The sequence below is a fragment of the Dendrobium catenatum genome, unplaced genomic scaffold, assembly GCF_001605985.2.
Source record: "Dendrobium catenatum unplaced genomic scaffold, ASM160598v2 fragScaff_scaffold_390, whole genome shotgun sequence".
NCBI lineage: Eukaryota > Viridiplantae > Streptophyta > Magnoliopsida > Asparagales > Orchidaceae > Dendrobium > Dendrobium catenatum.
In genome coordinates, this window is record NW_021318852.1 from 6,107,683 (window position 1) to 6,120,154 (window position 12,472).

General features: G+C 35.9%; 1 protein-coding gene across 2 annotated transcripts in view; it reads right to left on the reverse strand.

The window, feature by feature from the left end:
- The window catches only part of LOC110097571, a 115,272-nt gene extending 102,935 nt beyond the window's left edge, over positions 1-12,337 (reverse strand). Inside the window, exons 1-2 of one of the 2 annotated variants that reach the window (XM_020824018.2) lie at positions 11,874-12,337; positions 8,452-9,178 (exon numbers count right to left, since the gene is read on the reverse strand). In XM_020824018.2, the coding sequence (XP_020679677.1) occupies positions 8,452-9,178; positions 11,874-12,220 (1,074 nt within the window). In that variant the 5' untranslated portion in view covers positions 12,221-12,337. The remainder of the gene's footprint in view (positions 1-8,451; positions 9,179-11,873) is intronic. The other variant, XM_020824019.2, reaches the window with a different exon arrangement.
- Between the last annotated feature and the right edge of the window lie 135 nt (positions 12,338-12,472).

The window sequence follows — 12,472 nt, forward strand, 5'->3', positions numbered from 1 at the left end:
ATTGGAAGCTTGGATTTTGATAGGAATCCGATCTCCACACAGCCAAAAAACAACAATAAGAAGAGAATACGAAGCAAAAATTAGCGAGAAAAACAGAGATTATGAGTTAATTTTATTGATATCGGCACAACAAACCAAGTTACAAATTAATATAATATTTGAGAGGTAGATCGACTCTCCACAAATCCTAGGTGCTGTTGGAACAACCCCAAAGAAAATTACTCAAAATACAAAATCACATAATAAAAATAAAACAATCTAATTAATTCTAAATAAACGTTCCTAATTTCCTCCCAAATCTCAATTCAAATCAGCCCAGTTGCCCTAAATAAACCTTCCTAATTCTCTCTTAAATCTGAATTCAAATCAGCCCTCTTTTCCCTAAATAAACGTTACGAATTTTCTCCCACTTTTAATTTTCTATGGTAACTAATTAAAGGTAAAATTAATCTTCTTTGAGCCCCCCTCTCTCCTTGCCTGCAGCCTACACTAGTGGGGCCCACAAGGCTCTTGCACCTGCCAGCTAGACCGAATCCCCTTGCTGGGACCCAGTTGATTTCCTAGATCGACTCAGCTGGTTCATCAATGCTATATAAGAAACTTTAAGCTCTTTGATCAATCTTGAACATGAAGTGTCACCCCAACAGGTAGGGTCGCCAATCCGAGATGGTTAGCACAATCGCCATCAGCTTCCTCTCATAGACTAACTTGTGCCTCGTGTAAAACCCAAAAAGACGATCGTAGGTCGTCGCACGCATTTCGATGCGTCGCGACGAAACTTAAGTTAAAAATTAAAGTCAACGTAATCTGACGAAAGTAATTTTATAAAATTCTACGCCAAATTTTGATTAATTTGGTGTATGGAACTTGTATCCAATTTCGCTTAAATTAGGAGATATAATTTTTAGAAATTTTAAAATACTAATTCTATCCCTAATTGTTTCTTAAGCCGACTTTGTTTAAGTAAGGGCATAATAGTCTTTTGGATTTTCCTATCTCCTAATATAGCAAAAAAATCGAAACCCCTACCCTCATTCCATTCGCACGATCGGCCGAAACCGAGAGGAACGAGCGAAAGGGGAGGACGATCGAGCTTCGACGAGCAAGGTTCCCGCGGCGATTTTCCGTCAAAGAAATTAGTGAAAATCGACGACGGGGAGAGTCTTAAGGTATGATTTATACGAAGCAAATCCCTCTCAATCTCAAGTTATTTTGAGACGAAATTTCTAGGGCTTTACAAAAATTTCGTTTTCTTTCAAAATTTCTTTACGAAATCGATATGTAAGGATTAGGGAAATATTATAACGATGAAAATGAGGCTTCTTTGAGAATTTTTTAAAATAAAAAATTTAGGGTTTTTACCTAAAATCTAATTTCCTTAAAGTGCTTTTACAAAAATTGTTTCTAAGGGCCTTAGGAATGTTTTTAAAATAAAAATTTGAGTTTTTGTAATAATTTCATTTTTTTTAATTTTCCTAAATAATTAAATCGAAAAATAATTAAGTTAATTATTAAAATATGTTTAAAAACAATTTTGGAGATTTAATTTGATAAAATTGAGGATTTAGGGTTTTCAAAAATTAAGGATTTTATTAAATCCAAAAATTAAGATTAATTTATTTAAATTTCATTAAGTGTCGTAGGGAACAGTTAAGGGCAAACGAAGAGTTTAGACAATTAGGAATTAGATTAAACCTTAAGAAAGATTGATTTGTGACACGCTTTTTTATGTGATTATTTTATGTTGTGATCGTTAAGGTGAACGAGGTGTATCAAAACGACACTTTGAGAAAATATTGTGCTTGGGTGAAGGTAGGTACTCATATTATTTGTAAAAAATTTATAGTTATGTTTTGTTCTTTTATGCAATGCAAATAGTTGATACTTTAAGTTAAATGGTTTCCAAGTTTTATTTTGTAGCAAATAGCATGTTCAAGTCTTTTATTTCCTGATGTTAGTGAGCTTTCATACTATGCTTAGATTCAAGATTTTTATGTTTTAAACGGATGTTTTTTTATTCACAATTGTTCTCCTTACGCATATAATTGACTAAACATTAAATATAAATTATAAAAAGAGAATGTGCATGATGATGCGGAGTGCACAAATGGTAAAGGGGCTTGAAAAAGCAAAATGTTAAAGGGGCTCGAAAGAGCTAAATGGTAAAGGAGGCTCGTTAGTCCCAATTATAAAGGAATGGCCAAATGATAATGTGTATCTGATCAGCACAGAATTTATGGGCACCTCCGAGACGGGTGATATAATAGACATTATGCATAATATGGTTTATATATTTTTTCTACAAATTATTAAAGCTAATATTTGAGGAAAAATATTAAGTGAAAGATTTATAATTGATGAAATGTTATGAAAATATTTCTTATAAGTAATGTTATGAACTTATGCAAATTTGACCGTCGTTTAATATTTAATTATGAAATGATGCTTTATTTTGATTTAATGCAAATTTTTATGAAAATATGAATTATCTGCTGAGCGAGTAAGCTCACCCCTACTTGTGGAAATCTTTTTCAGGAGAACCATTTGAAAAGTAATGACAACGAAATGACAGTACACCTACCGTTGTAGAGGATCTCAAGAAGAAAATTTTTATATTTTCTATTATGCGTTTGAGTTAATGGTTTGTATTTGAGAAGTCCGTTGGAGTTTATATAAGTGTTGATGTTTATGTTTTAAATATTGTGATTTAGAAGAAACAAATTGGGAAATTTTGGTGTTGATGTTTTTAGTGGCTATTTCTTATTTATGTGTTGAAGATGTTCATATTATGTTATAAAAGTTTAAATGAAATGGTTATGTTTTATGTTACGGGTTTTCCGTACGACTGCTTGCTTCCGCCCCGTTAATTTGGGCAAGCCAGGTCGGGTAGTGACCAAAGTGGTATCAGAGCGCGAGTCGTGAAAATGTTTAATACTGATCAATGAAAGAGCCTATAGAATGATTGAATGAGTCTTAGAATGTGTAGAAAGTGTGAATTTTATGAATTATTCACCTTATGATTGTTATGTTTTATCTCAGGAATATGGATCCTGAGCAGAATGACACTGATGACATTGATTGTGAGGAAGGAAGGGAACTATCAGAAGTAGCAGAACCTCAGAAGAATAATAATAGCAACATTATGTGATGAGGACATCGTCAGCATTTTCGACGCCGGAGATCGACGGCCACGAGCATGACTTGTACTTTGTCATTTTATGTAGTAGCGTATTTATTTTGATGTTTTTCCACTTTTGCCCTTATGGGCATTTAGTCGCTTATGTGGCCCGGAAGGGCATTTGTGTCATTTTTAAAACTAAGAATTCTAAGGTTCACTCTTTTATTACAAATGATAATTTTAATTTGGATTATTTTGTTCAAATTGCTTCCTATAATTTCCTAAAGTAACTCCATCGCATGTACGTTTCACATCATTATGGAGTCATTCGCTCAGATGATGGAAGCAATGACTCAAATGATGAAAACCTCCCAAACTCAAACCAGTGACAATGGAAGTCGTTCTATGGATAAGAACTTGAAACTATTTCAAGATATGAAGCCTCCGTTGTTTTCAATTGGCGGGCCTATAGAGGCTTAAGATTGGCTTATGTGGATATAAAAAATCCTGGAGTGCATGTCTTGCCCAAAAGATAAAAGAGTGACACTTGCTGCTTATGTCTTTGATGGTGAGGCAGAAAGGTGGTGGAGTCAGTTGCAAGAAACTTTTGGAGGACGACCCAGCAATCAAGTCTCCTGGGAGGAGTTCGTAAAAGTATTCAGAGACTAGTATGTGCCTATATCAGCCAGGAGACAGATATAGGATAAGTTCAACAGATTGGTTCAGGGAGATCGATCTGTTTCACAGTATGAGGCAGAGTTCACAATGTTGTATAGGTATGCCCCACACCTGATACGTAATACTGAAAAAAAGTATCACTGCTTCTTGACTGGACTAAAAGACATAATAAGGCAGACCCTCATTCCTTTTGGAATAGAAGATTATTTTACTTTGGTGGAAAGAGCTAGAAGAATTGAGATGGACATGTAGGCAACTCATAAGAGAGATTTTCATAAAAGGATGATAGATGGCAGGTCAAAGCCCTCTCAGTTTGCTCAATCTTCTCAGTCTGGGGTCTCTACTTGGAAGAAGCCCAAATCCAGTAATTCTGACAGCAGTACTTTAACTGCCACTTTATGCAATAAGTGTGAGAGAATGCATAAGGGAGAGTGCCTCTCTGACACTAATACTTGTTTCTGGTGCCATCAGCATGGACATATGGCAAAGTCTTGCCCTCTTTTGGGATAGAAATTTGCTACAGAGGTCATGTCAGGTAACAATACTCAAAGGATAGCTGGTAGACCAAGAGCTGTGAAGTCTACAACTTCTGTTCCTTCTCAAGGTCAAACTCGTCAGAATGTTCAGCCTCGAGTCTATGGATTGTCCCAACAAGAAGCTAAGGGCTCTCCTGACGTTGTTACAGGTACGTAATTTAATTAAATGTCAATGAAAGATTTTATATGAAATGAACGAATAATGAATGTTATGTCTTAAAATGAATATTGTAACCTTTTTTATGATTTAAGAGACAATCATTATGTGTGATAGACCTGTTAGAATATTATTTGATACTGGAGCATCACACTCATTTATTTCAGAAGAGTTTGTTAGATCTACAAATTTGCTTCCTATAATTATGTTGAAATTATTGTCAGTTCTAATGTCAAATAAAAATCAAATGGAAACAAATAGGAGTTGTCATGTGAACTTGAGAATAGGTGATGAAAACTTAGAAGCAGATTTAATTGTTTTGCCATTGTCTGAATTTAATATAATCTTAGGCAAGAATTAGTTATCTTGTCATTTTGTGACTATAGATTGTAACAAAAAGGAGATAAAGTTTTGTATGGCAGGGGAGAGTAAATTCAAATTTTAAAAGGATAAAGGGGTAACAGTTGTGATTGTGTCATCTCTGAAGGCTTTTCATATGTTGAATAAAGGATATGAAGGCTTCTTGGCCTATGTTAAGGAAGAGAAGAAGGCAAAAAGAGAGCTGAAAGACATCTCAATCATTCAAGAATATCCAAAAGTATTTTCAGATGATTTACGTGGCTTACCTCCAAGTAGAGAAATAGATTTCTCTATTGAATTAGTGACAAAAGCTGAACCTGTTGCTAAGGCTTCTTACAGAATGACAATAAAAGAATTTAAGGAGTTGAAGGAACAACTGCAAGAGCTGCTTGAGAAGGGATTCAACAGGCCTAGTACCTCCCCTTGGGGTGCACCTGTTCTTTTTGTAAAAAAAAAAGGATGGAAGCCTAAAACTCTGTATAGATTACAGAGAGTTGAATAAGTTGACAGTATAAAATAAGTATCCGTTGCAAAGGATAGATGATTTGTTTGATCAGTTGGAAGGTGGTGCTTCAGTGTTTTCAAAGATTGATTTGAGGTCAGGTTATCATCAGCTCAAGATTAGAGAGGAAAACATTGCAAAGGCAGCTTTCAGTACCAGATACGAGCATTATGAGTTTATAGTGATGCATTTTGGTTTGACAAATGCTCCTGCAGTGTTTATGAATCTTGTGAATAGAATTTTTAAGCCATTTTTAGATCTATTCATGCTAGTATTCATAGATGACATTTTTTTTTACTCCCCAAATGAAGAACTGCATATGAATCACTTAAGGGATGTGTTACAGGCATTGAGAGGAAATGAATTGTATACTAAGTTCTTCAAATGCGAATTTTGACTGAAAAGGGTAAAATTTTTGAAGCATGTGATCACTAATAGGAAGATATATGTGGATCGGCATAAGGTGCAAGCAATAGTAGATTGGTTAAGATCAGCTACAGTAACTGAGGTTAGGAGCTTTTTAGAATTGGCAGGCTACTATAGAAGATTTGTTAAGGGATTTTCACATATAGTTATGCCACTATCCAGATTAACTCAGAAAGCAGTGAAGTTTGAATGGACAGCTCATTGTAAAGAAGTTTTTCAGATATTAAAGCAGTGTTTGATAACTGCTCCAGTGCTGACTATTCCGTCAAGGTCAGGTGGATTTCAGCTCTATAGTGATGCCTCGCATAAAGGGTTGGGTTGTGTACTAATGCAGAATGGAAGAGTCATTGCCTATGCTTGTAGGCAATTGGAGAATCATGAAAGGAATTACCCAACCCACGATCTGGAGTTAGCTGCAGTAATTTTTGCCTTAAAGATCTTGATGCATTACTTGTATGGAGTTCGGTGCGAAGCTTTTACAGACCACCAGAGTTTGAAGTATATCTTCACCCAAAATGAACTGAATTTAAGACAGAGGAGATGGTTAGAACTCATTAAAGATTATGAGTTAGACATTCAGTATCACGTGGGTAAAGCAAATATGGTTGCATATGCTTTGAGCATGAAGAATTCTGATAGTGCAAACTGGATGATTACACGGCAGCAACAATTGATAAGGGAATTAGAGAAGTTAGAAATTTCAATGGTTCAACCCAATGATGCAGAAATTGTGTTGTTGAATCAGACTATTTGATGCGGACATCCAACCGTCCATGCCAATCCGAGGAGGAGCTGAAGATCGACGACCGAGATCACTTTGTTTTATTTTCATTTATTAAGTGTATTTTAATTTAGTTTCGCAATTTCCCTTTTTACCCTCTTCCATCAATTCCATTCTACATCACTATTATTCAATCAACTTTTTCAAAAAGGGTATGAGAAGCTTTGCCACATGATGCAAATTTTAAGAAGATACTGGATATGATTAGTGTGGGACACGTTGGAGATTTTGAGCTTGATAATGAAGGACTACTACGTTATAAAGGCATATTATGTATTCCAGATGTGGATAACTTAATAAAAGAAATCCTTCAAGAAGCTTACTATTCTAATTATACCATTAATCCAGGCAGTAATAAAATGTATCAGGACTTAAAAGAGGTGTTTTGGTGGCCAAGAATGAAGAGAAGTGCGGGAAATACTGTATCAAAATGTACTTCATTTCAGATGGTAAAAGTGGAACATCAGAAACCAGGATGATTTCTACAGCCCTTACCTATACCTGAGTGGAAATGGGAAGATATTGGTATGGATTTTCTTATTGGTTTACCAAGATCCAGAAGAGGATGTGATGCTTTATGGGTGATAATTGATAGGTTGACTAAGTCTGCACACTTTTTACCTATCAAACAATCTGATCTAGTTGAGAAATTGGCAAGCCTGTATGTTGGTAAGATAGTTTTACATGGGGTACCAAAGACTATAATGTCAGATCAGGATGGAAGATTCACTTCCAGATTATAGAAGAAGGTTCAGGAAGCTATGGGTACCAAGCTTACTTTTAGTACAGTTTTCCACCCTCAAACAGATGGGCAGTCAGAAAGAACCATCCAAATCTTAAAAGATTTACTTAGGTTATATGTTTTGAATTTTGCTGGTAAGTGGGAGACATGTGCTACTGATTGAGTTTGCCTACAACAACAGTTTTCAAGCAAGTATTGATATGGCTTCTTATGAGGCAATGTATGGGAGAAGGTGTATGACACCTTTAAGTTGGACTGAGATAGGGAAAAGGAAGATTATTAGTGTTGATCTAGTTGATGATGCTACATAAAAGATCAGATTGATCCGTGACAGATTGAGGGCAGTACAGGATAGACAAAAGAAATATTATGATGTCAAACACTGACCAGTTGAATTTGAGGTGGGAGAGTTTGTTTTTCTTAAGGTCAGTCCGATGAAGGGAGTGAAGAGGTTTGGTAAAGCAGAAAAATTGAGCCCAAGATATGTATGTCATTTTGAGATTTCAGAAAGAATTGAAAATCATTGACTATTTTGATCCTTCAGAAAAAACCAAAATTTAAAGGACCAATTTGATCCTTTTTCTTTAGAATAAAACTATCTTGACTCTTCCTTCAGCTACTCTCCAGCCACCCTGACTAAGGAACTCACTCCCCCACTTGTTGCATTGAAAACCATGTCCATGACCTCTTCTTTATTATGGTTATTGCCAAGGCCTTCCTCAACTTTCTCACTCAGCACCAACATCCCTCTCCACCATCCCTGAGTACCATCATACTCTCTGCCCTCCTCAACTGCCACTGTCACCTACCCTAAGAATATTATTAAACTCTCAGTCTTCTTCCTAGACTTGTTGCAAATGGCTCCTTCAAGAGCATTGTTAACCCCTCTCCATCCTCCCCGAGCACCTTCATAATGCACCTGATTTGTGAAACTTACTTGCAAGGAAAATTGGATTTCAAGGCATTTCAAATCCTTTAAAAGTTCAACCTTTTTTTTTTTTGTTTCACTTCCAATTAAAATTAGAAACGATAAGATACATTAAAAAAAAGGAATACTTTACATCTATTTGCTTGCAACCAAAATGCCCCATTGGCAAAATAATAAGTGTGCTGCATATATACAAGAACTAGTAATTTGTAGAAAAGAATACCTCAGGCAAGTCATCGGACAAACAAAGGGCAACAGATGCCTGAGGAAGAAGGTGAAGATCATATTCTTTGGCAGCCATGGCTGCAAAAGTGCCAAGTTTGCTTGATGCCGATGCCATTCCCTGCACTATGAAAAAGGTTTCTAATCTTCTATCTGAATAACCTCCAGTGATGGCCTCACAAAGAAAATTTACCAAGAATGAATCTAAATTCAAATCTTGTACTTCCATTGAGCTATATAATCTCAGAAGGGCCCGGCGATTCAGTGCAATATTTTCTTTTGAATCCTTTAAAGCACAAGAATAAACTTTTAGCGGCTTATTTGCACCAACGTCCCACACATACATTTCAATTGAGATGATGCTTTTGAGAAAAAGTAAACTAAAAACAGCTTCTTGATGAAGTTCGGAAAACATTAAGGAAATGTCATCTGCAGTGTACGCTTGCTTAGAAAGCTTGCTGACAGCAGCCTGATCTGCATTCCTTAGTGGAAAACGAAATAAAGTTCCAGGGAAAGGGTTCTTCATGTCACATCCAAAAATACAATATGGCTTAAACTGATCTTCATATAGGGGCATTGCTGATGAACTAACAAAATCCAGACGCTTTCCAGGATTTGCTGCTGAAACATTTGGAAGGTGCGAACCATGAGGATCAAAGTAGACAACATACTTGTTGCTTACAAAGGATGGCAAGTCGGTCAGGTGATACACAGAATTGAAGCCCACACTAGTCAAGAAATAAAACATGCTCAAAAACACTTAATGAAGTAAGGCATTTACGATGATATAGCTTGCAAACTAGAAAAGATAGAATAACAACAATCCAGTAAGTAAAAAAAAACTAACTGATTATCATCTTTATGTCAAAAAAGATATCCATAGAAGCCCGTTAATAGAATTAAACATAACTGAGGCCTCTTTGGTGTCTGAATCCTAAGTTTAATGCCACTGAAATTATTTGGACTGCACGGAAAAAAGATATCAAGATAAAGAATCACAGATAAATTCATGGTACATTATAAGTTTGGGCATTGGCATGACTGGCCACACCATGCCACAGAATGAAAACTTCTATTTCAATCAAATTTGCTAGACATCTGCAGTCCATATGCCAGGTTTACTGGAATTAATTTGTATCTTCAAATGGGACACATAATTTTCCTTAACAGTTATTTTCTTTACTTTAGTATAGCATAATTTTTTGTGATTTTCATTTTAACCTCTTTCTTATTTCTTTAGGAGACCTTAATGCCTACAAATAACAACTAAAGAGCTGTTGAAACCATGCAGAAGTATACTTCACTAAGTTTTGAAGGGAAAATTATCTTTAAATAGCAGCAGGGGGTGCCAACCACCTCGAATGGGATTTTAACCAAATGGAACTTGATATACGCTATCAAATAGATTAGAGCAAAAAATCCTTCAATTAACCCTGGCTTTTAATTGGATATCCACTATATGGCAGACACTTCCAATCATTTCTTCTCCACCCTCTTCCTTTAAACAACAAACTACATGCATGCATGCATATATATATATATATATAACACTAATGTATTTCATGATGCTACTTTGGGTTTTCCACCATTACCCCTTCATAGTCTTATAGCTCGTAAAAACCACCATGTAAGATTATATGTCAATTCAAGACTTGTATAATTTAAAATGTGTTATTACCATAATATACAAATCCATAAATGTATGAATGCATATTGAAATTAATTTCTGAACCTTGGAATGGGTCAAAAATAAATGATATTGTGGGTGGCAAAATACAACCCCTTAACAGGAATGATTTAGACCATACATATGGCAGAATCTCTTGAGAAACTAAGTTGGCAAAGTTAGTCGGATATGATACCCAACAATAGAGTGATATGGGGTTTATTCATGTAAGACAAGTCAAAAGAATTTGCTCGGTTCTACAAAAGAAACTCCATTCAACAGGACACAGTTGACTTGGAACCTAATAAACATCTCATAGTACCGATAGTATCAATCACACAAACTCAATAATTTCCTTGTTTAGTTCCGCACTGCCAACCTTAGATGAAGACAAAACACTAGAGCACTTCAAGCTAAGACAAAACAATTTTTTAGGAAATGCCATGTAGCACACCCTCACAATGGATCATGACCTTAACAGATCCAAATCTCTACTAATAAGATGAATTTATCTCTAAAATTTCAAGAAATGTGTAGCAGATGATGCAAATAGGGATACTAGAAAAGCCTTGGATAGAGAATCCTCTAAGAAGAACTTCATAAAATATCTATAAATATTATACAATCCAAAACAAAAGTATATTTTTTCCTGGAATTCTATCTGAACATTCAGCTAAAGGAAAATTCACAGCCTGAATTCATTTGTCCCTCCCTCACTCTTGCCCATTCTTGATTCATCTCTCCTTGTTTGATTCATCTCTCCTTGAATTAATTAGACCTACCAATCTCACCCTCCTAATCTTCCAGCCCAAAGTTTGGACATCAACAAACATATTAGCAATAATGCATATGATTTATGAGAATGTATTTATGTCTAATTCAGAAAATGACTAGGAGGGTGACATTGGTAGGTTGACTAACCTCAAGTCATGAGAAGTTGGAGAGAGAGAGAGAGAGAGAGTCCTTTGAGAAGGAGGATAATGTCATAGAAAAATATCTATAAATGTAATACAATCCAATATAAATATTATACAATCCAATACAAAAGGAAGAAGGATCCTTTTTTTCTTGCTCCTTCTCCCCATAGTTCTACTCAAACAATTAGGAAAAGGAAAGTCCACTGCCTGAATTATTTGTCCCTCCCTCTCCTGACCATTCTTAGTTCATATATCCTCGAAATAGGGGGACCTACCAATCTGACCCAGCTAATCTTCCCACCCCATATTTGGACATCAACAGACATACAAATAATTAGAAACAATACTATGATTTTTGTACATGTAATTATGTCTAATTCAGAAATCAAAAAAGAAAATTTAGCATATGTTTATCTTCCAGACACAACTATTCAAAACCTTCTTATAATTACCATGCTAATTATAGTCCTTTAATTAGAGCAACCAACAAAGGAATAGAAAGTTTGTTAAATGCAAGAGTCAATTACTGCATTTCTATATTGCCTCCTAATCAATGGTTAAATTGTTTCATAATCACAATTAAATACAAATTGCATACCTTACTAGTACCATAAGTTCATGAATGGGGATTACCTTTATCAACCAAGATAACTCACAAATTCTTTAGCGATTTACTCAAACAACTTAAAATTCTAAAATTATAGTTCCATCTTCTTGACCGGCTTAATTTTATATCAGAATATTCGTTATGCAAACCAAGCAGCTTAAATTCTAAGCTCATTAAAGCTCCTAGAAGGAAGGCATGCACCCAACACGCAATGCATGGAGAACGGAACTTACCCAAAACGCCCAGTCTTCCAGGACTGACTATGCTTCTTGCTGTCACCAATCCGAGAGATGCTTACAAAGTCTTCCTCCGTGAATACCGCGTCATTGTAAGCAAGAAGCGCTGGGCCCTGAAACTGCGAGAGCTCGCTGGACAGCAGCGAATCCACGCCATGGAAGCGGCGATCGAGGCAAAAGACGACCTTTGTGGCGCCGGCATCGTCCGCATTCTGGATCAGCTCCTTAAGCACCGTCGTACCCTCAGGATAATTCACCAAAACCTCCCGAATCCTCCTCGTTAGATCGACCCTCTGCCCAAAATCCTCGAATAGCATGTCGGTGCCGCCCGGAGAATGATCCATAACAGCTGGTGGAACCCCGAGGAAAACCCTATCGATAAATCAAGCGAATCATCGGAAGCCCGAAACAGAAAGAGAAAAGAGATTCTACATAAATCACATCGCAAGAGAAGTTCTTCGATTTCGCACACTACGTCTTTACGGCTACAGACTTGTAGTCCAAGAGAAATTTTTTATGATCGAGGATTTACCTTCATATATCACTTGATTTGCATATTTAATATCTAAAATTTAAATATTTTATTCAGATTATTT